General features: G+C 41.1%; 1 protein-coding gene across 1 annotated transcript in view; it reads left to right on the top strand.

The window, feature by feature from the left end:
- TMPRSS9 (transmembrane serine protease 9) overlaps window positions 1-26580 on the top strand; it is a 56441-nt gene that overhangs the window by 25899 nt on the left and 3962 nt on the right. The window contains 9 exon segments of the mRNA XM_051975763.1: window positions 2699-2973; window positions 3069-3205; window positions 7473-7575; window positions 7578-7802; window positions 9239-9410; window positions 11567-11838; window positions 12415-12551; window positions 16588-17119; window positions 21254-21425. Coding sequence (XP_051831723.1) covers window positions 2699-2973; window positions 3069-3205; window positions 7473-7575; window positions 7578-7802; window positions 9239-9410; window positions 11567-11838; window positions 12415-12551; window positions 16588-17119; window positions 21254-21425 — 2025 coding nt within the window.

The following is a 26580-nucleotide window of genomic DNA, read 5'->3' as shown; positions in this document are numbered from 1 at the left end:
CCAGAACACTCTGAAACCTCCCAGAAAAGATCTGTAACTGTTCCAAAGTTTTGCCTGACTGGCCACAAGAAAGGACCAAATGGATAAATAATGTCTATTGTTTGGATTATGACATACAGTTGAATTGACAACCTATAGAGTTTATCCATCACTATGTACAGGGGAAACTTTTGGGATATCCTATATCAGGACAAACAGTAAAATAGACACTAGACCAGACTTAAACCAGAAAGGGAAGGGGCTAGATTGTCTTAGGAAAACTTCAAAATGCCTTCTGGCAACAAAAGCCTTTAAAAAAAAAAACTGCATTCTACTAGTGTTGTTGATGGCCACAAGACATTAGATGAAAATAATAATGGATTATTGTGAAGCTTAAATGAGATAATAAATATATTGGATTTTTCAAATCTAAAAGTGTCAGTTATCATTGTATTCTTGCCACCTTATAGTCAATTTGCCATTGGCCAGAATTCAGTATTTAAGGGAGATCCATTCAGGGAAATTCTCTTTTGTCAATTTGATGAACATGTCTGTGTCCAAAGAGTATGGCTGTACAAGTATATTTCTACTCCTACAGAAGGTAAGCAGCAGGAAAAACAGCTCTCTCTCCCCCACTCTGCAAATGGTTTTGGGTAGGCCTGTGTAAACAATAGTATGAGTGTGAAATTATCTCTTGTGTTCTTGTGTTTTGTGTGTGTCTCTTGTTCCCAGATGTGTGGAGAGCACTAGAATGGGTACTTAGAGACTCAAAGTTTCAGTAGTAAAACCTTCCTGGAGGCATGTCAAACATACAGAGCCCACACACACACACACACACACAAACACACACACACAAATGTCCCACTTCCTTAACTCTTACATAGGTTTCAGATGTAAAAAATAACGAGTTGTCTTATCTTCAGATCTCCAGAGCACTTATCAGGGGCTTGGAAGAGTTATGTTATCTACTGATTGTGGATGGATAACAGAACCACTAGACAGGTCCCTAATTGGGAATCCCAACATATGGGGCAAAGTTAGTTGGGTAAGGGAAGTCAAAGATGTCAGGATGCATCAAAACTGTCACGAACTGCCATTGCCTCAATCCTGGGCAATCTGACACAAATACCCAGGCCAATTGGCCACATTAGTCAAAATGACTAAATGGAAAGAGAGAGAAAATCACAACAGAAGGCAGATCTTCGGTCCTAAGCCAGAGAAAGAGAAAGAGAAAGAATGAAGTTCAAAGAAAGAGAGAAAATGAAGTAAAACGGATTTGTTTAAAAAGATGTTTTTGTACTAATAGTTGAAGTGGAATGGGGCAGCATGTGGATTCAAAATCCTAACTTTGACACTTATTAATTATGAGATTTGGGACAAATCACTTAACATGTATGAGTCTCTGCTCATCTGCAAAATGGGAACAATAATGCCTTCACTCACTTTACATAGGCAATTGTGACGAAAACACATTAGACTTTAAAGTACCATCTTCATCTTTGTCATCATCATAATCACTTCATTTCTAAATCCATATTAGATGAAATGAGTGAAGATTGAGGAGTTGCTTAAATCTGAAAAGGAACAAGAGAAATTATTATATTAACTCCTTGATTTACATGGATATGATCATTATATCTTGGTCTAGATGACACCATGGATAGAGTGCTAGATCTGGAGTTCAAGTTCATCTTGGGGAGTTCAAATCCAGCTTCAAATTCTTACTGTGTAACCTCAGGCCCATCACTTTGCTCTGTTTGTCTCAGTTTCCAGACTTAGACACTTACTAGCTATATAATCTCAGGCCCGTCACTTTGTTCTGTTTGCTTCAGTTTCCTCATCTGCAAAATGAACTGAAAAAGAAAATGGTACTCCATTTTCTCTTCCCCCAAAAAAACTTTTAATGGTACCTCAAAGAGTTTAGCAGGACTGAAAATAACTACTCAACATCATTATATCACTCCACTGAAAAGCATATTTTCATTACATCAAAACTTTCTCAACAATATAAAAATATAATTTGAATTTGACAAGTATAAAATTCTTAAAGTATAACTGGGAAGAATAGAGACTAGAGGCTTTCAGTGAATCTAGGAAATAAATTTCATATACTGATAAAGATTAGTCTTACAGAATTGTTTGTTTTTACAATATGGTTGTTGTATAAATTGTTCTCTTGATTTTGCTCACTTCACTTTGCATCATTTCTGACAAGTCTTCTCAGGTTTCTCTGAAACTTTTCATTCATTCTTCCTTTTTTTTTTTTTTTGCAGGCTAATCAGGGTTAAGTGACTTACCTAGGGCCACACATCTAGTAAAATCTCCAGTTTCTGAGATCACATTTGAACTCAGGTCCTCCTGATTTCAGTGGAGATGCTCTATACACTGCACAACCTTCACTATTTTTTACAGCACAAAAGTATTCTACTGCATGCATGTCCCCTAATAAGATGAGCCATTCTCCACTTTAAAGGTAACCCCTCACCCCAATTTCCAGTTCTTTGCTACAATAAAAAGAGCTGCTATAAATATTTTTGTGCACCTGGATCCCTTCTTTCTTTGATCTTGTTGGAGGTATGGGCGAAGGGTAAGAGAGAAGCAGTCTAATAGCTTTGAGAGTATGATTCCAAATCCGAAAAGCACATTTCTCCAAAGTTGTAGAGTGCCTGAAGTACCCAGAAGATCAATCTGAGGGCAGTCTGATTGTTTGCTCCCCTAGATTCCAGGACCCCACAGTCTGGATGGCCTATGCTGGAACCACCTTTCTCAGCGGCTCTGACAGCGGCACTGTGAAGGTTCGAATCGCCCAGATCATCAAGCATCCTTTCTACAACTCAGACACAGCAGACTTTGACGTGGCTGTCCTAGAGCTGGGCAGCCCCCTGCCTTTCACCAGCCACATCCAGCCAGTGTGCCTCCCCTCGGCTACTCACATCTTCCCTCCCAGGAAGAAATGTCTCATCTCTGGCTGGGGCTATCTTAAGGAAGACTTCCGTAAGCACTGCTGGGAATGGCTGCAGAATCCGAGCCCAGATGAGGTTGGGAAGGTGTTCCCGAGACCATTTTTCTGCTTTCTCTTTCCTCCTTAGTGGTGAAACCCGAGGTCCTCCAGAAGGCAACAGTGGAACTCCTAGACCAGGCGCTGTGTGCAAGCCTCTATAGCAACTCACTCACGGACCGGATGGTGTGTGCTGGCTACCTGGATGGGAAGGTGGATTCCTGCCAGGTGAGGGTACAGGTCCTAGCCCTCCTTCCCGGGAATCAGGGACCTGCCTCTTCAAATCCCAAGAAATGGTTAGGAACTCCTATAAACCATCTGCTATTATTATAAGACAATAGCTAGTAGGTGAGCCTCTCTATACCAATCAGTCAATAAAGATTTATTAAGCACCTACTATGTGCTAAGTTCTGAGGAGAGAAACAAGAGATAGTTCTATCCTCAAGGAGCTCACATTGTAATCCACACTTATTTTCTCAGGGTATACTAGTTGCCTAGCTAATAACAATAATTAATAATAATAATAATAACTAGCATTTATGGAGCATTTTTAAGGACTGCAAAGTACTTTACATGTGATAGCATCTGATCTTTTTGTCTTTCATTGTATCTCCAGCACTTAACAGTTAGTAAGTCACATGCTATTTTTCAGTTGTGTCCAACTCTTTGTGACCACTTGCACCAAAGCACGCCAACATGTTCGTGGGGTTTTCTTGGCAAAGATATTAGAGTAGTTTCCCATTTCTTTCTCCAAAGGATTAAGGCAAAACAAAGTGCCCAAGGTCACATAGCTAGGAAGTGTCTGAGGCTAGATTTGAACTCAGATCTCCCTGTCTCTATTCACTAAGCTGTCTAACTGCCCTAGTATATCCAATAGTAGGTATTTAATAAATGTTTGTCAACTTGATTGTGCTATTATTAAACCTATGTTACAGATGAGAAAACTAATAACATAACTATCATTTCTATAGCACTTTTAAAATGTTCAAATACTTTTTTTCTATAGGTTAATTCATTGGATCCTCACAATAAAGGGAGGTGCTATTATTATCCAGATTTTACAGATAAGGAAAATGAGACAGAGATTTAAGTGACTGGCCCAGGGTCACACAGCTAGTGAATGTATGAAACCAGATTTGAATTCAAGTTGTTCCTGACTCTAAGTACACCCCTGCTCCACCCAGCTGCCTCTGTGTTCCTAAAGTACTGGTGACCAGTTGAAATGCTTAATGCATCTGCATTGAAAGGCAATGTGCTATCTTGGAAGGTTTTCCAAACACCTGAGTTTGAATTTTAGCTCTGACACTAAACAGCTGAGTGACCTCTGCCAATCTCATCCACTCTGAACTTCAGTACCCTCATCTGTAAAACACAGATAATTTTATCTGTAATGCTGACCTCAGAAAAATGTTTTAAGGAAAGCTTTTTGTGATCTATAGAACACTATAAAAATGAGAAGTATATTTTAAACAAAAATTGGTTTGGACCTTAACTTTATTGATTAATGAATTCCTATCGTGAAAATCCCCTCCACCAAAACAGACAGGAAACTAATCTCTAGTTTAAAGCTTTTGAACTTTGGGAACAGCACAGGGTAAATGACTTGTGAGGAAGATCAGAGATAGCACTTGAATCCAAGTCTATCTGGAGGCAGCAAGGCAGTGAATTGTGATGTGGGCCTGGAATCAAGGAGATTTAAGTTCAAATTCAGCTTTAGACATTTACCAGCTGTGTAATCCTGGACAAGTCACCCTCTTTGCCTCACTTTCCTTATCTATAAAATGAAGATAATAACAGCACTTACCTCAGGGTTGTTGTGAAAATAAAATGAGATAATATTTGTAAAATGCCTGGCACATAGTAGTTGCTGTAGAAATGCTTATTCCTTTCCTGACTCCAAGGATGGCCCTTTGTCCACCAAGTCTCAGCATCTCTTATAATAATTATTGTCATCTGCTCTGTAAAGATTCACTCCTTTGTGCTTAACCTACTCCCTTATAGGAAGGTGGATTAACTTACTCTTGCCAGTCAGTGTTTAAGGCATGATAATGTTGAACTTAGAACACAGAATGACAGAGCTTAGAGGGACAGAAAATGAAAAATTTCTGAATTAGGAAAGAATCTTCTAGTTCACTCCTTCATTTTATAGATAGGAAAACTGGGATCTAAAAAAGGGAAACCCAACTCCATCACAACTAGTTAGTGACAGAGCTAGGAACTAAAACCAGCTTCTTTGTTGTTGTTTTTTTTTAATTTCCAGTCTACATTAATTTGAAAAAAAAAAAAAAAGGAACAAATCCTTTAGTTTCAAAGAGATTAGTGTAGCAATTGTACTCAGGATAATTTCCCAAATCCCATCCAAACTGGTAAATCTTAAACCCAGATTCATTTTTTTCCCCACTTCTAGAAATAACCCTGAAAAAGCTTAATTTCTGACACTATCATTCATAAGCCCCCACAGGTGTACTCTTCACTGAAAATCAGCTAGATTTCATTTAGTTTTTTAGCAAACATATTTTATTAAGGTGATGTAGTAAGAATATGTGATATATATTCCTACCCCTTTTTATCCCCTATCCCTTCCTACTCCTCTTTATCCTCCTTTTCCTCCCCTAAAAAAACAACATACTGACGAGATAAAAATGAGGCACAATGAGGGGTAAATAGATTTAGGACAGTAATAGATTTTATTTAGAGAGCATAATTGTAAAAGAATATTATATATAATAGAGATTTGGTTCACAACATAAAGCAACTATGACAAGACTTCCATCACAGATTACAAAGGTTTGCTATTTTACATGAAAATAGCGTCAGAGGCTCAAGCAGATACAACACAGAAGGCAGTCATATTGAATGAACAATTTGATTTGGGGAAACACAATCATTTATAGCTCAGGGAGAAAGAAGCAGTGGAAGATGCAGGATCTAGGGAATAAGAGGAGAAACCTGAGAGGAGTTGGGGAGATAAATAATGTGTATTGAGACTGTCTTAAAGATAGTCTAGGAAAACTTGGTTCCCATCCAGATTTCATAAAGATTGTTTAAAGATAAATGGTCAAAAAATTTTCAGATGAAGAAATTAAAGCCATTTCTAGTCAAATGAAAAATGCTCCAAATCACTAATGATTAAAAAAATACAAATTAAGAAAATTCTGTTAAAAAAAAAAAGAAAAAAAATTCTGCAGAACATCTCTCAAATTGGCTAAGAGGTCAGGAAAAGATAATAATGAATGTTGAAGAGGATGTGGAAAAACTGGGACACTAATGTATTGTTGTGGACTTATGAAATGATCCAACTACTCTGGAGAGCAATTTGGAACTGTGATGAAAGGGCTATAAAACTGTGCATATCCTTTGATCCAGCAATGTCTCTCCTGGAGACACTCCAGGGTCTCCTGGTCTGTCTGTATCCAAAGAGACCATAAAAAAGAGGAAAGGATCCACATGTGCAGAAATATTTGTGGCAGCCCTTTTTATAGTGGCAAGGAACTGGAAATTGAATGGATGCCCATCAGTTGGGAAATGGCTTAACATATTATGGAATATTATTGTTCTGTAAGAAATGATGAGCAGCCTGATTTCTGAAAGGTCTGAAAAGACTTATATGAACTGATGCTAAGTGAAGTAAGCAGAACTAAGAGAATGTTATACACAGTAATAACAAGATTATGTGATGATCAACTGTGATGAACTTGGATCTTTTTAATAATGAAGTGATTTAAGGCAATTACAATAGACTTGTGATAGAAAGTGCCATCCACATCCAGAGAGAAAACTATGGAGAGTGAAAGTGGATGAAAGTATAGTATTTTTACCTTTTTCTTTTATTTTTGTTTGCTTGTTATTTTTCTTTCTTGTGTATTTTCCCTTTTGATCTCTTTTTTGTACAGCATGATGAATATAGAAATATGTTTGGGAAAATTGTATATGTTTAACCTATATCATATTGTTTGCTGTCTTGGAGAGAGGAGGAGAGAGAAAAATTTGGAACACAAGGTTTTGCAAAGGTGAATGTTGAAAATTATCTTTGCATGTATTTGGAAAAATAAAATGCTATTTAAAAAAAAAGATGCTAACTAGACAGTCTCAGAGGTTGAAGTTCTTTCTAGACAATAGAGACTGATAAAGAGTTTCAGCCTTCTACACAAACAGGATGGTGTGGGATTTGATTTTGGCTGAGCAGGATGAAATTTCTCCTGGCTTCATGTAAAAAAAAAAAAAAAGTTTGCATTTGAGAGGGAATGTACACCCATATAGCAGCATCTGAACCAAGAAATCACTTCACACATCCCTAAAATGGCATCTTTATCTCTGTGATGGGTGGTACCTCTCACCCAACACAAGTGCTTCCATAGGTCCCCTGCATGGGAAAACCCAAAGTGGTGAGTGGAAGGTGATTTCCTAATCGGGGCTCAACCGAGTTGGTTTTTGAGCTGATCACAGAAGCCACTTGGGACCCACAGGGTTCTAAATCTGTGGCTTCTGTCCACAGGGTGACTCGGGAGGACCACTGGTCTGTGACGAGCCCTCAGGGAGGTTCTTCCTTGCTGGCATTGTAAGCTGGGGCATCGGCTGTGCTGAAGCTCGGAGGCCGGGGTCTATGTTCGTGTGACCAGAGTTCGAGACTGGATTATGGAGATCATCTCAACAGCACCCACTGTCAGCGCACCAGCCATCTTTCCTGACTCCTCCACCACCAGCAGTGACTGGCTTTTGACTACAGAGAAACACATGACCAGTATCACCACCAAGCCCAAGCTGGTCCCCAGCACAGATCCAGAGGCAGCATCTCTCTACCCAAGCACCACCTCCAGGCCACAAGGTAATTTACAGGTGCTAATCTGGAACAAGGGCTCTATAACAGCTACAGGAATCCTAACAACCCTCCCAATAGAAATGTGTCTTTACAATAATAATAATTACTAGGGATAAAGAATGGATTTGTGTCTCTGCTGGTAGAGGGGCCTCCCAAAGGAGGAACTCCCTGCATTAATGTAGCTTAGCACTCTGCCACAGAAACTTTAAGCCTTAAGGAGCTGTCCAGAGGAACAATGCTTAGCCTGGGGTCCAGTAGCCCATTAAAAAATATATATATATATATATATATATATATGTACATATATATATATTTAAAATTGTATTTTAGTATAATCAGTTTCCTATATATTTTATTTAATTTTTGCTGAGGCAATTGAGATTAAGTGACTTGCTCAGGATCACACATTATGTATTTTATTTTATGCATTTAAAAACTTTTCTGAGGAGCCCACTGGCTTTACCAGATTGAACCCCAAAGGGGCCCATGACACATAAAAAGGTTAAGAGCAATTCTGCATTCTTTCTCACATGCACTGTGCTTCTTCTCATATGCAAACAAAAAAAATCCCACAAAAATATACTGAAGAAAGAATTTGTGAAACATCCTCTTGTGGACATTGTTCAAGAAGAAAATAAGCACTCAGTTTCTTGGCTAGATGGGAAGTGAATAAACATTTATTAAGTGCTAAGCAATTTACAAATATTATCTCATTTGGTTACTAGAGGCCAGGGCCATATTCTAAACTTGGGATACAAAAAAAAAGGGAGGGGGAAAGATAATCCCTGCCCTCAAGGAGCTTACATTCTATTGGAGGAAGAAAATATGCAAAGGAGAGCTGAAAAATGAGACAGTTTTAAGGTCCAAAAGTCAAGAATAGGTCTGGGAAGGGATTGAAGGTTGGCTGAGCCCCTGCATAAGATGGAGCTTCTAGGAGGCAATCACCACTGAGAGAAGGGGGATGGGCCTTATACAGAGATACTGAGAAGGCCACAGGTGAGTTTGTATATTCCAGGATGAGAAGGCTCGACTTGCTGAAAGAAATTTCAGAATGAGAAGCATGGTCTGGGAGCCAGGGATAGGGCCAGGAAGGGAATGAAGGCCTGTCTGGGCTAGTGTGATTGATTATCAATTGGTGGGTTGATTTCTTATGCTTAGGTTATAAATACAATGTAGAAAAGACTTCAGAAATTATCTGATCCAACGACTTTATCTGAAAGGTGAGCGGAAGTCAGAGGGACTAACTGATTTACCCAACGTCACCCAGGTGGGCAGAGCTGGGCCTGGCATTCTGCCTGCTCCTAGGCCTCTTTGTATTCTTCTGCTCCACCGCAAATTCAGGAGCCCAGCTGGATAGTTTGAAAACTCGGCTCACTATATTCCCCTCTAGTTTTTGAAAAGTCTCTGACAAGTTGGACACTTTCTTCTTTGCTTCTCTGCAGAGTGTGGGGGGAGACCCGGGATGCCCAAACCCAGCAAAATCATCGGGGGATTTGATGCCATCAAGGGTGAGATTCCGTGGCAGGTCAGCCTGAAGGAAGGGTCTCGACACTTCTGTGGAGCCACAGTGGTGGGAGAACGATGGCTGGTGTCTGCAGCCCACTGCTTCAATCAGTAAGAACCCGCCTCACCCACCTGGGAAATGTGGCAGGGATTCGGCTTCTCTGATGGCTCTGGGGTTTTCACCTATCAATATAGCTTTACCCATATTCAGGTTAAAATTCAGTCAGTCAGAATGTGTATCCCCAACCCAGTCTCACTCATTTATTCATCCATCCATCCATCCATCCAACAAACATTAATTAAATGTCAACTGTATGCACAGCCCAATTTTAAGTAGATACTGATGGAAAAAAGACAATGTTTAAACATCACAAAATCATAGAATCAATGAGTAGAAAAGAACCTCAGAGGTCTTCCCATATCTCAACAAGAATCCCATTAGAACACAAAATGATCTTTGCTCAGCATCCTCCAGGGAAAGGAAAACTATTATCTCCTCAGGCACTTTGAGATTGCTTATGTTAGGAAGTTTTTTAATCATTTTTCAGTCATATTCAAACTCTTTGTGATCCCATTTTGGGGTTTTCTTGGCAAAGATACTGGAATAGTCTGCCATTTCCTTCTCCAGCTCCTTTTACAGATGAGGAAACTGAGGCAAACAGGTAAAGTCACTTGCTCAGGATCACACAGCTAGGAAGTATCTGAGGCTGAATTTGAACTCTGGAAGTCTCTCTAACTCCAGACTTGACACTTCATCCATTATAGCACCACCTAACTGTTCTAAGATTAATAAATTAATGTTATTGGCTAAGACTGGTCAATAACATGATAGTGATAACATAATATTGATTATAATGACCAATCTTAGCTCAGAGAATAGATAATAAAGTATATTTTTCAATTGAGAGGTAGCAGGTTTATGGATGTGAGACATTATACATACTACCAGATGCCAATCCTGAATCAGTTTTTTTTTTTCTTTTTCTTTGTAATAATGGAAAACTCTTTGGGTGGAGGAAAAGGAAATATCTGAAAATGACCGATTTTTTAAAAAAGACCTTAAATAGGCAAATAAAAAAACTAAATTAAAAAACCAAAAACAATACCAAAGACAATTCCACTAGGAATCTAATTCAAGCTTATGAGGCGAATTCTGTTTCCTTCCCTTTTTTGAAAATCAGGACATTTGCTCTTTTCCAAACTTGCAGGGCCTCCCCTTTCACCAAGCTCTTCCAAGGATTATAATGACCCGACAACTACCACTGACATTTCTGTTGGTACAATGCCTCTTCATGCTTAGCACAGTCCCTGGCAGGCTGTAGTGCTTAATAACTGTTTGTGGATGATTGCAATATAGCTCATCTGAGCTTAGGGACCTGAACTCACCAAGGATAGAAATAGCTGCTGTCTGACTACACACTTTCTCTTGACCATCACCTCCTTAGTATCACGTTATATTTTGTCTTTTCTAGTCCATAGAGTATTCTAATTATCCCAGAAAACAAAACCAAAAAAAAAAAATCACCCTCTTTCCTTGATCCCTAATCATCATCTCTCCACCCTGACCACTTGTTCTATCCTTCCCATAAACTTCCTGTTTTCCCTTTCTTGCTTCAAAACCAAAACCAAACCCTTTTGGGTGTCATTGGTTTTTCTTTCCAGCCCTGTCCTGAATTTTAGCTTGTTAAGATGTTTAGGGATCTTCTCTCTCTCCCTCTCTCTCTCTCTCTTTCTCTCTCTCTCTCTGTCTGTCTCTCTCTCTCTCTCTGTCTCTCTCTCTCTCTCTCTCTGTCTGTCTCTCTCTCTCTCTCTGTCTCTCATCTCTCTCTCTCTCTCTCTCTATCTATCTCTGTCTCTCTCTCTCTCTCTCTCTCTCTCTCTTCTCTCTCTCTCTCTCTCTCTGTAGCAAAGGTAGGGAAGTGACAAATGGAGAGTACCTTTGAGGGCAGAGATTCCAGGATGAAACATAAGAAAATTCTTTAAAATCTCTAAATGATTGTCACTTATTATAATGAACTCACTTGTCATCCAGGGTGCAAACCAGTGTATTTGCCTCATTCTCTTCACCAATGAGGAGAGTCTTAACGCCACTTCCTAGAAGAACCTCCTGATTCTCTCACCCTACTTACAGTTCCTTATCCCAGGAGATGATGGGCTAAGCGACTAGACACTCCGTCTTTCTTTCAAGGTGGACAGTCTAACCACCTCCCAAGAGCTTGGTAATGAGGATGGGTTGGGGATGTCTGTGTGGGCTTTTGTCTCTGCAGCACAAAGATGGATTTTGTGAAAGCATATTTGGGGACAACATCCCTCACGGGAGCAGATGGCAGCACTGTGAAAGTCAGCATCAAGAGTGTGGTGCTCCATCCCTCCTACAACCCTGTCATACTGGACTTTGATGTGGCCGTACTGGAGCTGGCCAGCCCGCTCCTCTTCAACAAGTACATCCAGCCAGTCTGCCTCCCACTGGCCATCCAGAAGTTCCCTGTGGGCCGCAAGTGCATGATTTCTGGGTGGGGGAACACCCAGGAAGGCAATGGTGAGCTCTGCCAGGGGGTGGTTCCCCCTAGCTAGAAAAGGACCTCAGAGCTCATCTAGTTCTGTTACTGGCTTACTGGCCGCCCAGCCTCCCCGGCATCATGCCAGTGAGTTTTACATGATTTTCGCCATTCAGGACTTGGATGTTCCAACAAGAAAAAGGCATGACAGGAATGAATGAAGGCTCCTAAGTCTATAGTGTTTAGACCTGGAAGGAACCTTATGGATTATCTATTTTAACCTCTCAACTGTGCAACTCAGAGAGGAAGGGATTTATTTCTCCAAAGTCACACAAGTCGTGAGGGTATAAACTTCAATTTTCTGACTCCAAATCCAGTCCCATTTCCATTAAATGATGACATATTTCATCTATTTGGAGGCAGATGAAAATGTGGGTCAGGCACAGCAGCTCTGGGGTCCCTGCTAATGGTGAAATGCTGTGATTGAATAAAATCTCAAGAGTCTCCCTCCAAGACTTCCCTCTCAGGCTTATTGGATAGGTCCTTTCCCTGGAATTTTGGGTAATTTATCTAACTAACATTATCACCAGTATTAACCCATTCTTTTTCCCTCCCAGCAACTAAACCCGAGATTCTGCAGAAGGCATCTGTGGGTATCATTGATCAAAAAACATGTAGCGTTCTCTACAATTTCTCTCTTACTGATCGCATGATATGCGCTGGTTTTCTGGAAGGGAAAACAGATTCATGTCAGGTAAGCATATGCAAGTCCTGCTGCCATCTTAACTAGCAGAAAGCCAATTCATGGTAAAGCAAGGTAAAGCCCAATCATGGAGACAGATGGATGGCCCTCTGAAGGAAAGAGTCCAATCCAAAGACAAGACGGAGGTCTTTCAATGAAATTTCCTAAGCTTTCTCTTACTCCTGCACTTCTATGTATGCTTCAAGCCAACTCCTTCCATGGAATTATATATTATAGAGTTTAGACATCTCTAAATGATGAAACCTTCCCATTCTTTCCAAGATTTATTCTAATGCCATCTTCCTCAGGAGACCTTCCGTGAGTCTTCTCTAGCTAGAAATGATTCCTCTTCTTCTGAATTCTTCTGGCCTATTTGGCCTTTTCTGTGCATTTATTTCATTCTCATTTACATTTATTTGTGTATACAATTCATTTCTGTACTAGATTATCAATTCCTTGAAGGCAGAGACTGTGTCATTTTTCATCTTTTTCCCTAAGAAATTGTCCATAATTGGCATTTAATAGTCCATGTACTCTTTTTAATCCCAGAAAATAGGATGACTTTAGCCTAGACCCAGGAGTAAGAATGAGGGTGAGCTTTATATGTAATAGGGAAAAAAATAAAATAATATTTTTTAAATGAGGGTAGACTGAAAGAGCTTTCAGTACATCTATACCTAGATCTGAAACCCACCCCCCAGGATTAGTCTAAAATACTAATAGTAATAAAAATAACAACTCATATTTATATAACACTGATATTTATAAAATGCTTTTTTCACAAGAACTCTGCATGTTAGATATCATCCCCATTTTACAGATGAGAAAAATAAAACTTGGTTATGGTCATTCTCAGAGTTAAGATTCTAACCCAGACATGATTCCAAATCCAAAACTTCTTTCACTCCAGGGTAATGGTTAGGGACCCAGTGATTGCTAATGTTCTCTTTAAGGTCCAACTTCTTACCTTCAAACAAGACTGACTGCATCTAAACCCTCCTGGATAGATGGGTTCCAAAGACCTATAAGGCAGGAAGAGATAAGATAGCCTCCTACTCTGTTAGCCCATTCCGGGATGTAACCACCCTTACCTTCCTCCCTGTGGTCAGTGTCATTCAACATAAAGCTGAAGAGGCTACATTCAGAGCTACCAGTTCAAATGAAGACAGAGAGGGAGAATCCTGATGAGTGAGGGAAGAGGTGCTGCAGTGCGGCCTGACTATCCAGCTTTGCACTACTCACACTGTCAGGGTTGCTTCTGCCCTGGCAAGCCAAGCTTGCCATTTGGAGGGCAGATTCTGCTACCTGGAGAAAAGCCCTTTTATTCTAACTCACGTATGGCCATTGCAGAACTTCTGAGCATTAGCCATCGCTGGGATTTCTGTCCAATGATAAACTGAAACAATATGGCAGAAATTATGAGCACTAAGAGAAGCACAACCCACTCCACCATGGACAAGCCCATTTTTATTTCACCAGGCAAAATATCTTAGAATATAACACAAAGACATTGCAGTTTGAGAATGCAGACCCAGAAGTTGTAAAATGTCTAACATCCTTTTCCCACTATGGCTCAATCCATCTACATCAGCAAACTGCCTCTATCTCACCTTATTTTATTTATTTTTATTTCCCTTTAATTTAAAGTAACATCTCTATGTTTATGAAACTGAGACTCAGAGTCTGATTTTCAGCAGCTTAGAACCTGAACTCAGCTCTTGGTTTTTTAAAGGCTAACTAACACATGGGCCTCCCCAGGAGGTAGCTGACCATTTCTCAGAGACCCAGGGGTCAGCACAGCACAAGACTTGGGAAACTTTCCCAAGCTAGGAAGGCTGGGAAAGAACTACTGTCTAACAAACTCTGGGCACTCATCTAAGGACCAGCTGAGCTCAGTTTAGAGAACGTGTCAAAAGTTGGCCACAGGGACATGCATTTCCTGACTGGATGGCACATGAAAACCATGTGACTGAAGCCTAGTTGTCTGCCAGTAGAATCATAGATATATTAACAGGATTGAAGACAGTACAAGTAAGAAAATAATTACATTAATGTAACAAAGTACAGACTAATTCAATTCACCAAAGTTACTGAACATCTACTCTATACTGGAGACATAAAGATGAATAAAATGGCACAGTCCTGGGCTCAAGGAGCTTATTGGGAGAAGGCAGATATGACATTTCAACAGTGAGCTACAACAGGGGAGAAAGCATCCTGGGGGACAAAAGAGAGGGCCAGAAAAGGTGATTCAAGAGCATTTGAAGGAGAGAGAACTCTTTCATACTGGATAGAGGAAATCGGGGAAGGCTTCATGGAGGTCAGTGTACTTGCATTAACCCTTGAAGGAAGAGAAAGATTTTAAAAATTCCTAAAGAGTTGGATATATGTTGAATCTTCCTACATGAATTCACTTAATTTGCAGACAGCCAGAGGAGGGATTTTGCTATTTAAGGAAAACTAAGTAAATCCCTTTGAGGTAGGAATAGGTTTTGTACAAAGCAAAGGCTCCATCTTTCCTATCTGACTCCTGCCCACTCCACCATCTTGATTGGTATATGTTCTCCATTGGTGCTTGCTCCCAGGTTAGTTGGTTTGAGCCCAGCTCTTATGCTGGAGTCACAGACCAGTTTGGCTCTCCAAATATTTAGGGGGCTGTGAAGCAATGGGTGACAGTCGAGAGAAGAACAGCCCAAAGGAAGATGAAACTGAGACCCAAAGAGGTTTAAGACTGCTCACATTCAACAGCTATGAAGTTCCGGGACAGAATCTGAGACTGGGTCTTATGGACTCCCAGCCCACTACACAATACTATCTGGTCCAACCTTTTATGTGCCTATTGGAGAAACCATGACCTAGAAACAGTAATGAACTTGTGAATAATCACAAATACCCTAAATGATAGGGTTGAGGCCTTTTGACCCCAAATCTGATGCCTTTCAACGAAACAGAAGTCATTGCATAATGCAGAGAGTGAACTCATCAAGCGTGATGCTCTTGGCAGTTCTAGTATTCTTTCTTTCAAGAAAGTGGTTTGAATCTCAGCTCTCCTACTACTACCTGGATGCTCTTAAGACAGTCGCTTACTTTTGTGGGCCTGATGATTCATCTGTCAAATGAAGGGGTTATTTTGTATTATGAAATATTTCTCAGTTCTGACCCTACCAGTTCTAAGAGCCCTGCCAGCCTTGTTATTCTATGTTCTAAGGGTCCTCCCAGTTCTGACAGCCCATGTTCTAAGGGCCCCAGTTCTAAGTTCTAAAGGCTGTCCCAACTCTGCCATCCTATGTTCTAAGTAAGGGCCCTCCCAGCTCTGACATCCTGAGTTCTAAGGGCCCTCTCTGCTCTGACCTCCTGTATTCTAAGGAGCCTCCCAACTCTGACATCCTGTGTTCTAAGGGCCCAGCTTCCTGACATCCTCTGTTCTAAATGTTCTCCCAATTCTAAATCCCATGCTCCTATGAATGTTTAGACCAAACACTCTATTTTTGGTCTGTTTAACTGAGCAGTTCTCCAGAATTATAAATTGAAAAGAGGTTCCTAATCATCACCACATTTTTCTATGATGCTTTAAGGTTTTCGAAGTACTTTCTCAGCAGAGAATGCTCCAAGAAAGTTATCTCCATGAGGAAACTAGGGCTCATAGAGTAAAAAGATTTGTGAAAAAAACAAAGATTTGTGCAAGGTTATACAGTCATGAGCATAGTGAGCAAACATACTTATTAAGTATCTACAAGGTACCAGGCACCAAATGTTAAAGATACAAAAAAAAAAAAAAAAAAAAAAAAAAAAAACAGCAATAGGCTTTGTCCTTTACAGTCTAACACAGCTAAGTACATGAAAGACCATCAATTCAAATGGGAGGCACCATTAAATCAAGCTCCTTCTTCTAAAGAGTCCAGAAAGAAGGACAAGAGGGTCTAGAACAATGGGGGATGCTAAAAAAAATCCCACAAGCCATGACTTAATCATTCCCTTATCCAGTTAAGTGCAATCCTCCTTCTGCATAGTGCTTTAGGATCCTCAGCTTTCTGTGTTTCTTCCCTAGGGTGACTCTGGGGGGCCACTAGCCTGTGAAGAAACTCCAGGAGTATTTTATCTGGCAGGAGTTGTGAGCTGGGGGATTGGATGTGCTCAGGCTAAAAAGCCAGGAGTGTACTCCCGGATGACCAGACTCAAGGACTGGATAGTGGATACCATTTCATCTGGCCTGCAGGCTGCCTCCACCCTTTCACCTGAGAAAACATCTATCATTACCAGCCATCCTCTAGGAGGAACTTTAACTATCACAAGTGTGACCACCAGCAAACTGACTCCTCAACCAACTAGCAAAACCACCCCCAAACTGACCAGCAAAACCACCCTTCAGGCCACCAGCAAACCTACCAGTCAGCCTACCAGCAAGACCACTCTGAAGACGACTAGCGGACCCTTGATAAGCAAAACTACCCCACAAGCTACCACCGAAACTACGCCTAGATGGTCTACCAGTGTGGTCATCCCAACAATCAGGACCACCAGTAGTAAGCTGCCCACTCCAGCACAAACCCACCAACCAGCCACACCCATTCAGCTTCCAGGTACAGTCACAGTATGGAAAAATTAGTTTGGGTGCATGATCTTGTGGACCATTACCATTCTCAGACAGTATCAATCATACCAGTTAGAGGTCACCTTCAGTGAGTCGCACCTAACAAGGGATGTTCACTTACTTCTATTCTGGGCTCACAAATCATGGCAACTCAATTCTTAGGGACACAGACCTAGACCTGGAAGGGATCTTAGAGATCATCTAATCTAACTCCCTCCTTTTACAGATGAGAGACTGAGTCAGAGGTTCAGTTACCTAGGGTAACTGGGTCTCACAGGGAATATAGATTAGAGTTTAAATTGAATTTCAAGTGCTCTTAGCCAGCATGCTTTCCATGACAATAAGTTACCTATCTTCATTCATCCACTGAAAAAGTGAGAGAACCCCAGTTTGGCAAGCACTGACTGTATAAAACCAAGATTAAGTGGGATATTTGACAGGAATCCCCTAAGTGGAGGGGGCCTGGGCTAGAAGGGGAAGCCACTTCTGATCCTTTGCTGGACAGCAGTTTTCTCATTCTTGAGTCAGGTTTGCTTCTGTTCTGTTGATCAACTTTCTCAATCATTTGAATCTAACATGGCTATGGCTCTTTAAGGTTTACCAAGTATTTTACATATGTAGTATTTCATTGGATTCTCACAATGGCCCTTGCAGATAGGGAACTGTAATCATCCTTCTTTTATAGAAAAGGAAATTGAATCAGAAAAAGATAATGTGATTTACTCAGGATCACACAACTAGTAAATATTCAAGGTAAGATTTGAATTCAGCTCATCAACATCATCATAATCATCATCATCATCATCATCATTGTGCAAAATCCTTTACAATTACTATCTCATTTGATCCTGACAACAACCCTGGAAAGTAGGTTCTGGTACTTTCCCCATTTTTACGAGTGAATAATCTGAGGCACACAGGGTTAAGTGACTTGTCTAGTATGTAAGTGTCTGAGGCTGGATTTTCAAGTATAAGATGAAAGAAACCTGAGTTTTAGAAGATTGCAGGCTCAATATGGGGGCAGCTAGAAGTGCCATATAACATAATGCCAGCTTCAGAGTCAGGGAAACTCATCTTTCTGAGTCTCAGATGGCTACTGGCCAAGTGACCCTGAGCAAATCACTGACCCATGTTTGCCTCAGTTTCCTCATCTGTAAGATGAACTGCAAGAGTAGTTTGCGCTAGTATCTCTGCCAAGAAAACCCCAAATGGAGTCATGGAGAGTGAGATAACAACTGAACAATGATCGAACACCACAGCTCAGTAAAAGGCAGCCGAGAACACAGTACCCCAAATAGCCAATGAGATCATGGTCTGCACTGAGCGGCTTCCCTTCCAGAGGGCAACTTTACTTTGTCTTGGTCAGACCAAAACTATGTTTAGACTGAGCATCCCAGTTCAGATAAGATGGAAGACCAACCAGAATGATAAAATCACGTAAAAAAGTGGGTGCAGATCTTATCTCTGATTCCTACCTGTGTGCTATTAGGAAAGTCACTGAACCTTGCAGGGGTTCTCAAACTACGGCCCACGGGCCAGATGCAGCAGCTGAGGACGTTTATCCCCCTCACCCAGGGCTATGAAGTTTATTTAAAGACCCACAAAACAAAGTTTTTGTTTTTACTATAGTCCGGCCCTCCAACAGTCTGAATGCTGCCTATTTAAAAAGTTTGAGGACCCCTGTCCTAGGGCCTCAGGTTCATCAACTGTACAATGAGGAAATTGGATGAGATGACTTTTGAGCTTCTTCTATCTACCTGTACAATGTGGTTGTGTAGATGAAATGAGATATTTATAAAGTACTTAGTGCACTCCCTGGTATATAGTAAGTGCTCTATAAATGCTTATTCCTGGACTTTTTCCTCTACCTCATAGCTTTAGATCTATGATTCTTAGAAGTGAAGACTCTTGAGCCCAGACCATAGGATGATTAGTTAAAAGAATAGTGGTTATTAGCCTAGGGAAGACTCAGGAACCACATGACAACTGTCTCTAAGTACCTGAAAAGTTGACAGATCCAAGAGGGACTAAATTTGTTTGGTTTAACTGTATGGGTAGAGTGATTAGCTTTGATAGATGTGATCATCGTATCTGTCTGTGATATAAGAAAAAATTTCCTACTAATTAGAATAGTTCCAAAATGGAAGCCGTGAGGAGTAGTGAGCTCCCCCTTCTCAGACCTTCTTCAACTAGAAGCCAGATAGCCACTTAGTGGGTATTTTGTGGAAGAGATAAGTCTTTGGGGTATTTTAGACTAGATCCAACTCAAAAATTATATGATTCAAGAGCTGTTAGTTCACTCTATATCTGAGTAGGAATCCTTCCTGTAATATCACTAATAAATGGCCATCCACTCTCTCTACTCAAAGACCTCCACTGGTGAAAAACTCACTACCTATGGAAGCAGCTTATCCACTTTGGGGTAAGTTCCAAAAGTCAGGCAACTTCCCTTTTTACTGAAACTGAATATGCTTCTCTTCACATTTCCTATAATGATTCTATTAGCAAAATAAACCTAAACCCTCTTCCATATGTGATAATCCAATAGGTTCTAGAGTAATAAATGGTTATCACAATTGACATGTATATAGGGACTTGAAGATTGAAAAACACTTACATATATTGATAATGTCTGCCTTAGATCTTCTCTCCTTCAAACTAACCATCCCCAGTTTCTTCTACTAACCTTCCTATTAGATGGTCTACAGTCCTCTCTTTTCCCTGATGCCCTTCCCTGGATGCCCTCCATCTTGTTCAGAGTCAATCATTCCTGGCTGACTTTACATTCCTTCCAAAAGCCAAGTGGAGAAAATCAATACAAAAATAAAGATGTCCATTTAGGGAATCCTCAGAGGGCCTGACCAAGCTTGGGAAACTGGCTAACGGTCAACAGAGATCAGCCATAATCCATGTCAACAAATGGTCCTTGGGTTGATCTTTATGATCGCAAAATAAAATCTTGTTCATTTCATAGAATTCTGAATGGAAAGGGAAGGGACCTTAGGGGGTCATGATTGAGCCTCACTGGACTCCAGTTTCCTCACTATGAAATAAGGTTGTATTAGTATCATTATCATTATTAATAAGGCACTTTCCCCCAAGTCATCAGAGAAGCAGGTAGTGCCTTGGTCACTCCAAAAGTAACTTTCAGAGCCAGATTGTGGGTTGATTTCTAGCTGGAAAGGGCCTTACCCTAATGGTCATCTTATTTTTTTCCCTCCTTTTATAGATGAAGAAACAGATCCAGAGAGATTAAATGATGTCCGATATTACATAAAATAGCACAAGGAAGAGCTGAGATTTGAACCTTGGTTCTTTTTAAATCTTGCACCCTTTCCCCTGCCTCTTGACTCCAAATTCAGTGCTCTTTACACTAAAAGATAATAATACACTAATTTTTGCAAAGTATATTATAAATATCTCATGTGATTTTCACAACCACACTGGGATGTAGGTGATTTTGGTTTTCTTGGTTTTTTTTAATCCCCATTTTACAAATGAAGAAGGAACAGGAACATGTTTGTGTTCACATTACTAATAAGTGTTTGAGGGAGGATCTGCACTCAGGTCTCCCTGATTCTAGGTCTAAGACTTTATTGCCAGGGCAACTAATGGTCTTAAACACTTAACACTTCCTAGCTGTGTGACCCTGGGCAAGTCACTTAACCCCAACTGCCTCAGCAAAAAAAAAAAAAAAAAAAAAAAAAACACTTCACACAGCTCGCTACAAAAAGACATTCTCAGGTTGCTTTTAGACTTGACTCCCAGTGATTTTATGAATATTCCTGACAAATGACTCTTCTGCTAATGACAGGCTTTGCTGTCTCCCCAGGCAGCCCATTCCATTTTAAGAGAAGCTCATTCAAAGGCTCTCCTTTCTATAAAGCCGAATTTAGCCTTTCACTAACTGACAACCACCCACTGGTCCAAGTGCTCTCTCCTGAGCCACCCGGCACCATTGTGACCCTTCTTCCCGATGGCAGCCTAGAATTACTCTCTCTGCGGAAGCTCAGCTCTTTTCTCTGCTTCCCCATGGTGTGAGGAGGAGGGGGGAGGGCTAGGAGGGCAGCTGGCTGCTAGGGTCCCCATGCATTCTATCTCTGCCCTCTACCCTCTTCTCCAGACTGCGGTGTCTCTGCGGTGGGCACCCTCACCAAGATTGTGGGTGGCAGCGCTGCCAGCCGTGGGGAATGGCCCTGGCAGGTCAGTCTCTGGCTGAGGAGGAAGGAACACAAGTGCGGGGCGGTGCTGATTGCGGACAGGTGGCTGCTCACTGCCGCTCACTGTTTTGACGTGTAAGTCCATGTGATGGGACCAAGCGCAGTTTGGGGGAGAAGGGTGGGAGGGGGAATTCAGTTTCCTCATCTGGAAAATGAGTGGGGGGCAGGGGGAGTCTGCAAGTCACAACTTCTGGCTTCTTCTAGGAGCATTCCCTCTGCCTCTCTGGTAGCACCTAGCAGCAACATTCTCTCCTTTGGAGCTCAGGGGTTCCATGGATAAGCAAAGAAATAAGTCAAATGGTCCCAATGGCTATAGTTCATCAATGAAGAGGGAAGTGAGGAGACCCCAGGAAAGTCCTGAGGTATCTCCATACTAGCTGACTTTCTTCACTGTTTCCTAGATCTGCCTAGTAGGCCTGCACCTTCCCCTCTCACCTCCTGGGTCTGAATCACCTCCGGTGCCTGTTTCTCTTTTTGATTCAATTCAATAAACATTTATGGGAACACCAAAATAGTTAAGACAGAAGAAACACTCTTGGCTGCAGTCCTTCATCTGTAAAATTAAGGGGTTGATCTCAATAGTCTCAAAAAATAGCCTGGAAGAACCTTCCAGCTCTAAATTTCTGTTCCATGTATCCTGTCCCCCCAAAAAGCAACAAGTTTTAGACTGGCATGGCCTATGTTTGATGAAGTCTCTCTAGATATGGGAGTCTTTCTAGAATTTCCCCAAGAATCAACATAAACTCATAGGCAAGACTTTTTAGATTTCATTCCCTTCCAGGTGCTGACATTTAATCTTCTCCAGACATGTGGTACTTCCCTCAGTCTCCATGATCATTTCCAGGTTGCTGACAATGATCCAGCTTTCTCCATACCCAAAGTTGTCATTTTCTAGTCCTAGTGACTTGAATTCATCAAGAGTCACCAGGTGCTCTGTTCCTATCTCCTCACTTATCCTGTCCTGTTAGCTGCACTTGTCCTGTTAGCCATCTTTGTTCTGTCCTTTCCAGAATGAAGGTCCTTCTTGTCAGAGAAAATGGAAGCAAAATAAAGAAATGGGCAGGTCTACTCTCTCTGTTGTCAGTTCTCATTACCCTATTTTCCCCAAGAGCAAGGGTCTTATCCCTTCTTGGTTTCTACTCTGTCTCCTAATAAGACAAAATAACCAAAAAATGAGCCCCAAACTCTTTCTGTTGTCCTTAGCTTCCCTGACCAGTCTTAGCTCATTTTGAGCATTAGCTCTCCTAACACTATTTTTATAGGATTTCATGCCAAGGTATTATATTCATCTTCTGTGTTTTGGCCTTGCTTCTACCACTTGGACATTTCTTTTTCAAATATAAGTAAGTTAATTGAGTTCCCTTTACATCTATATCAGTTTCTTCAGACAAATGCTATTTTTAAAGGAAACTAGGGAAACCAAAGAACTGACAGGAGATCATTTCCTGTAGCAGCAGGATTAACAACATACAAGTCTTTGTGAAAGGGGCACCTTTCTAGTCTGGTCCAAACTGGACCGATCTGATCTGTATGTGTCCTTTGATCTTCCATCCCTAGATCGCCCTCTCTTGACTCCCATCTCTGTTAGTTAAAGTCATTGTATCACCACCACCTAACACAGTACCTGGCACACAGGAAGCTCTTAGATTAATCAAAGATGAGAATGCCAATGACCCCTCCAAATACAGACCTCCAAATATGTGCTTATGTATTTTACACTAAGTACTCACAACCTGTGTCAATCAATCAACAAGTTATTAAGAACTTCCCATGGGCCAGACACTGTGCTAGTTAGTGGTGATACAAAGACTAAAACAAGCCCTACTCACTATCACTTAAGAGGGGATCTCAAAAGGGCCAGGAGCAGAAAGAGCATCCAAATTATCCTAATGGTCATTGTTGAACAGAGCCTCTCAAAGCACCATAATTTTGACATTCTCTTGAATGATAAACAGGAACTCTAGACTCAGTTCCAGCCTTACAACTTGTACTCACTTACACTTAGGAGCCACACTGTGTGCTGTGAATTTTAAAAACAGATTTGACAGAATGAACGTGGTAGAGTATTGAATGTCCTCGTGGAACCCCATTCTCTTTAAAACCCACCACAAAGTAACAAGAAGAACAACAGACATCTTCTTGAGAGGCATCTTAAGTGTAAGGAGTTTCTACCTAATCTTTAAACCCATTATCTTTCCTCACAGCTTTTCTACCTAGGTGCCACCTCTTTTGCAGATGGAGAAACAGGCTCAAAGGGGAAGTGACTTGATCAGTCATCCAGCTCTAGGCAGAGACAGGATTCAATTCCAGGACTCTGAATTTCAAGTCCAGGGTTTGTTCACCTGTTCTAGAAGGCCTCTTTCAATTCCTTGCCCTGGTTTGTTTTGTATTATAGTTATTTCTTTGTGTTCAGAAGTTTTAGATGACTGATTCTTCATGATCCCATTTGAGGCTTTCCTGGCAAAGTTACTGGAGTGGTTTGCTGTTTCCTTCTCCAGAACATTTACTAAATGAGGAAACTGAGGCAAATGGGATTAAGTGACTTGCCCAACTTAACATAACAGGTGTCTGAGGCTAGATTTGAACTCGGGAAGATGAATTTTCATGACCCTAGGCCTGGCACTTTATGTACTATGGTACTATTTAGCTTCCTTTTTTGTATTGTACATCCCTCTTAGAAAGCTTCTTGAGAACAGGGACTATGTTTTATTTATGTTTGTATGTCCCCTGACAACCATAGGATCTTGCATACAGTAGGCACTCAGTAAATGTGTGTTACTTTGTCAGAAGTATCTCCTCAAAGAAGCCTTTCTTGACTACCCTCCCCGGGAGAGCCTTCCCTCTTTGTTTTAAGTCAGAATAGCTGGATGTAAATGTAGTCATGTCCAAAAGCAAAATATTATCAAGAAAATGGATGAGGAAGAGGATATTTCCAAATGGGTATCTTGGACACCCTGAAAACAAGTGTTCAACATGAAGTTCCATTAGATTTAAGAAGTTTCCCTGAGAAAATTGGTCTTCAGTTTTTGCACTTCAAGTGAATTCAGGAAACACTTATTAAGCACCCACTATGGGCCAGGCACTGTGGTAAGTGCCAGGAATACAAAAAGAGGCAGGAGTCAGTCCCTATCGTCACTGTAATGACCAATCATATTGTAGAAGCCCAGCTTCCTAAGTGATTAAGCAGCTCTTGAGAGAGCTGGTGGATTGAAGGTGCAGAATGTGATGTATTTTTGGACCTGGAAGATGTGGAAATGTGTTTTGTTTGCCTAAGCTTGTTTGTTTAAAAAAAGGGGAGGAGGGTAGCACAGTTAGATGGCGCAGTGGATAGAGTACCGGCCCTGAAGTCAGGAAGACCTGAGTTCAAATCTGCAGACACTTCCTGGCCAAGTTACTTAACCCCAATTCCCTCAGCAAAAAAAAAAGGGGGAGAGGGGGTAGATGTTGTTTTTCCAATGGAGGTGGGTGAGAATAGGAGAATATTAATACTTTTTTTAAAAAATTTAAAAAGAAAAAGAGCTGGAAAGGAATTTACATTTTACCTACAGGAGAATGAAACTGGCGTGTGACTCGAGTCACTTGGTGACTCGGCTACTGAAAATTCAAACCCGGGTCTAATTCCAAATGCAGCAACAATGTATCCTTCCTCTAGTCCCTCCTCTGGGAACGAAGACGCCACATTTATTCATATGAAAGGTCTGAAAAAAAAGTTCATGAAAGTTCTCTGGCTCCCTCTGCTGCTGCTGCTAGGCTCAGCAAAGTGCCGGCTCCGAAGATGCTCAACAGCCGCTAGTTTCTGAGCTGATCTTTGACAAGCAGAAACATACCCCTATTCCTCCTCATCCCCACTACCTGAGAGCCGGCTCCTTGACGGAGTGCCTGAAATGCTGCATTTGGAATCGGAACGGGAGTTTGAATCTTGTCTCAGGCGTGTAATCAGGCTGATTAAACTTCCTGATAAATAACTTGCCTGATTAAATCACTAAAACTCTCAGCTCGTTTCCTCATCTGTACAATGGGGATAACGTGCACCTTCCTCCCGGTTGTTCTGAGGATCAAAGGAAATAATCTACGGAAAGAGCTTTGAATACCTTAAAATTGATATAAATATTAGTTATGAGTGGGAGTAATAACTTTTAAGATAACAAGGGAAAAATCACCCTGGAACTAAAACATTTTAATGATTCCCTATAATTTCCCAAAAGAATAGTTAAAAACCTAAAGAAGTGTTTTCACCAAAGCTCAGATGTAGTTTCAGTCCAGAAGCTGTTGCATATTTTCTTAGAATCACAGACTGAGAGGGAGAACAGAGCTCAGAATCTTGGATCTGGGACTAGAGGAGCCTCCAGAGACCAGAGAAACAGGCCAGAGAAGTAAATGATTTGTGAGGTAGAATTTGAACCCAAATCCTCTGATTCCAAAGATTCTGGACCTTTTTTACAGCATAGCCTCTGAAATGTGGACATACTTCTGGGAGGCTTTATAACTGGTTCAAGTTCCATCCCCTATTAGAGCTTCAGAGAGCAATTCTTACAGAATATCTTTCAGAGCTTTGGTGCAGTGTGCTTGGTCATCCTTGAAGTAGTACAGTGGGATTAACTCTGAGCCTCGTTTCTGCTAACCCTCCCTCTTTCCCACCCTGCTACTGATGTTGTCTTCCTGAAATTATTTAATCAGCTTCTTGGTGGACCCTTTGATCTTGACTCTTAGAAATTCTCCTCCTGCTGGTTCACTCTAGCGGTCTCCCCTTCCCCCACTCCTTCCCCTGGGTTTGCCACATGTAGTGAAAATGGGGCCCTTGGTTCCACTGGAAGGAGAGGTTACATTTGCTGAAGTACTTATCAGTATCATCTCCTCTAAGATTCAGACATAGCCTGTGGCGTACAAAGATGATGATATCCACTTTATAGAAGAGGAAACTGAAGCTCAATTGAGTAATAAAATTAAACCTTGGACTCAGGTCTTCTAGCTGGTCACATTCTTTCCACTACCTTTCAGATGATTAACTAATGTGATTGCTGAATGCCCTCTACAGGAAATGAGAGTCAATTCATAGAGCATTCAAAATTAGGTTTCTGCATTTAGGGCAGAAAGTGCTGCTTGTGCTTTGCCAGGGATGATCTAGTGGAGACCATAAACTTCCAAGGCTGCTGCTCTCCTGTCAGCTGCGTATGTTTGGGATCCACTCAACTGCCACCTCCTCAAAGAAGCCTTCCCCGCCTGCCCTATG

Source organism: Antechinus flavipes, chromosome 1 (genome assembly GCF_016432865.1).
Source record: "Antechinus flavipes isolate AdamAnt ecotype Samford, QLD, Australia chromosome 1, AdamAnt_v2, whole genome shotgun sequence".
Taxonomy (NCBI): Eukaryota; Metazoa; Chordata; class Mammalia; order Dasyuromorphia; family Dasyuridae; genus Antechinus; species Antechinus flavipes.
Note: the sequence above shows the minus strand (reverse complement) of the source record. Positions and strands in the feature narration are given on the sequence as shown.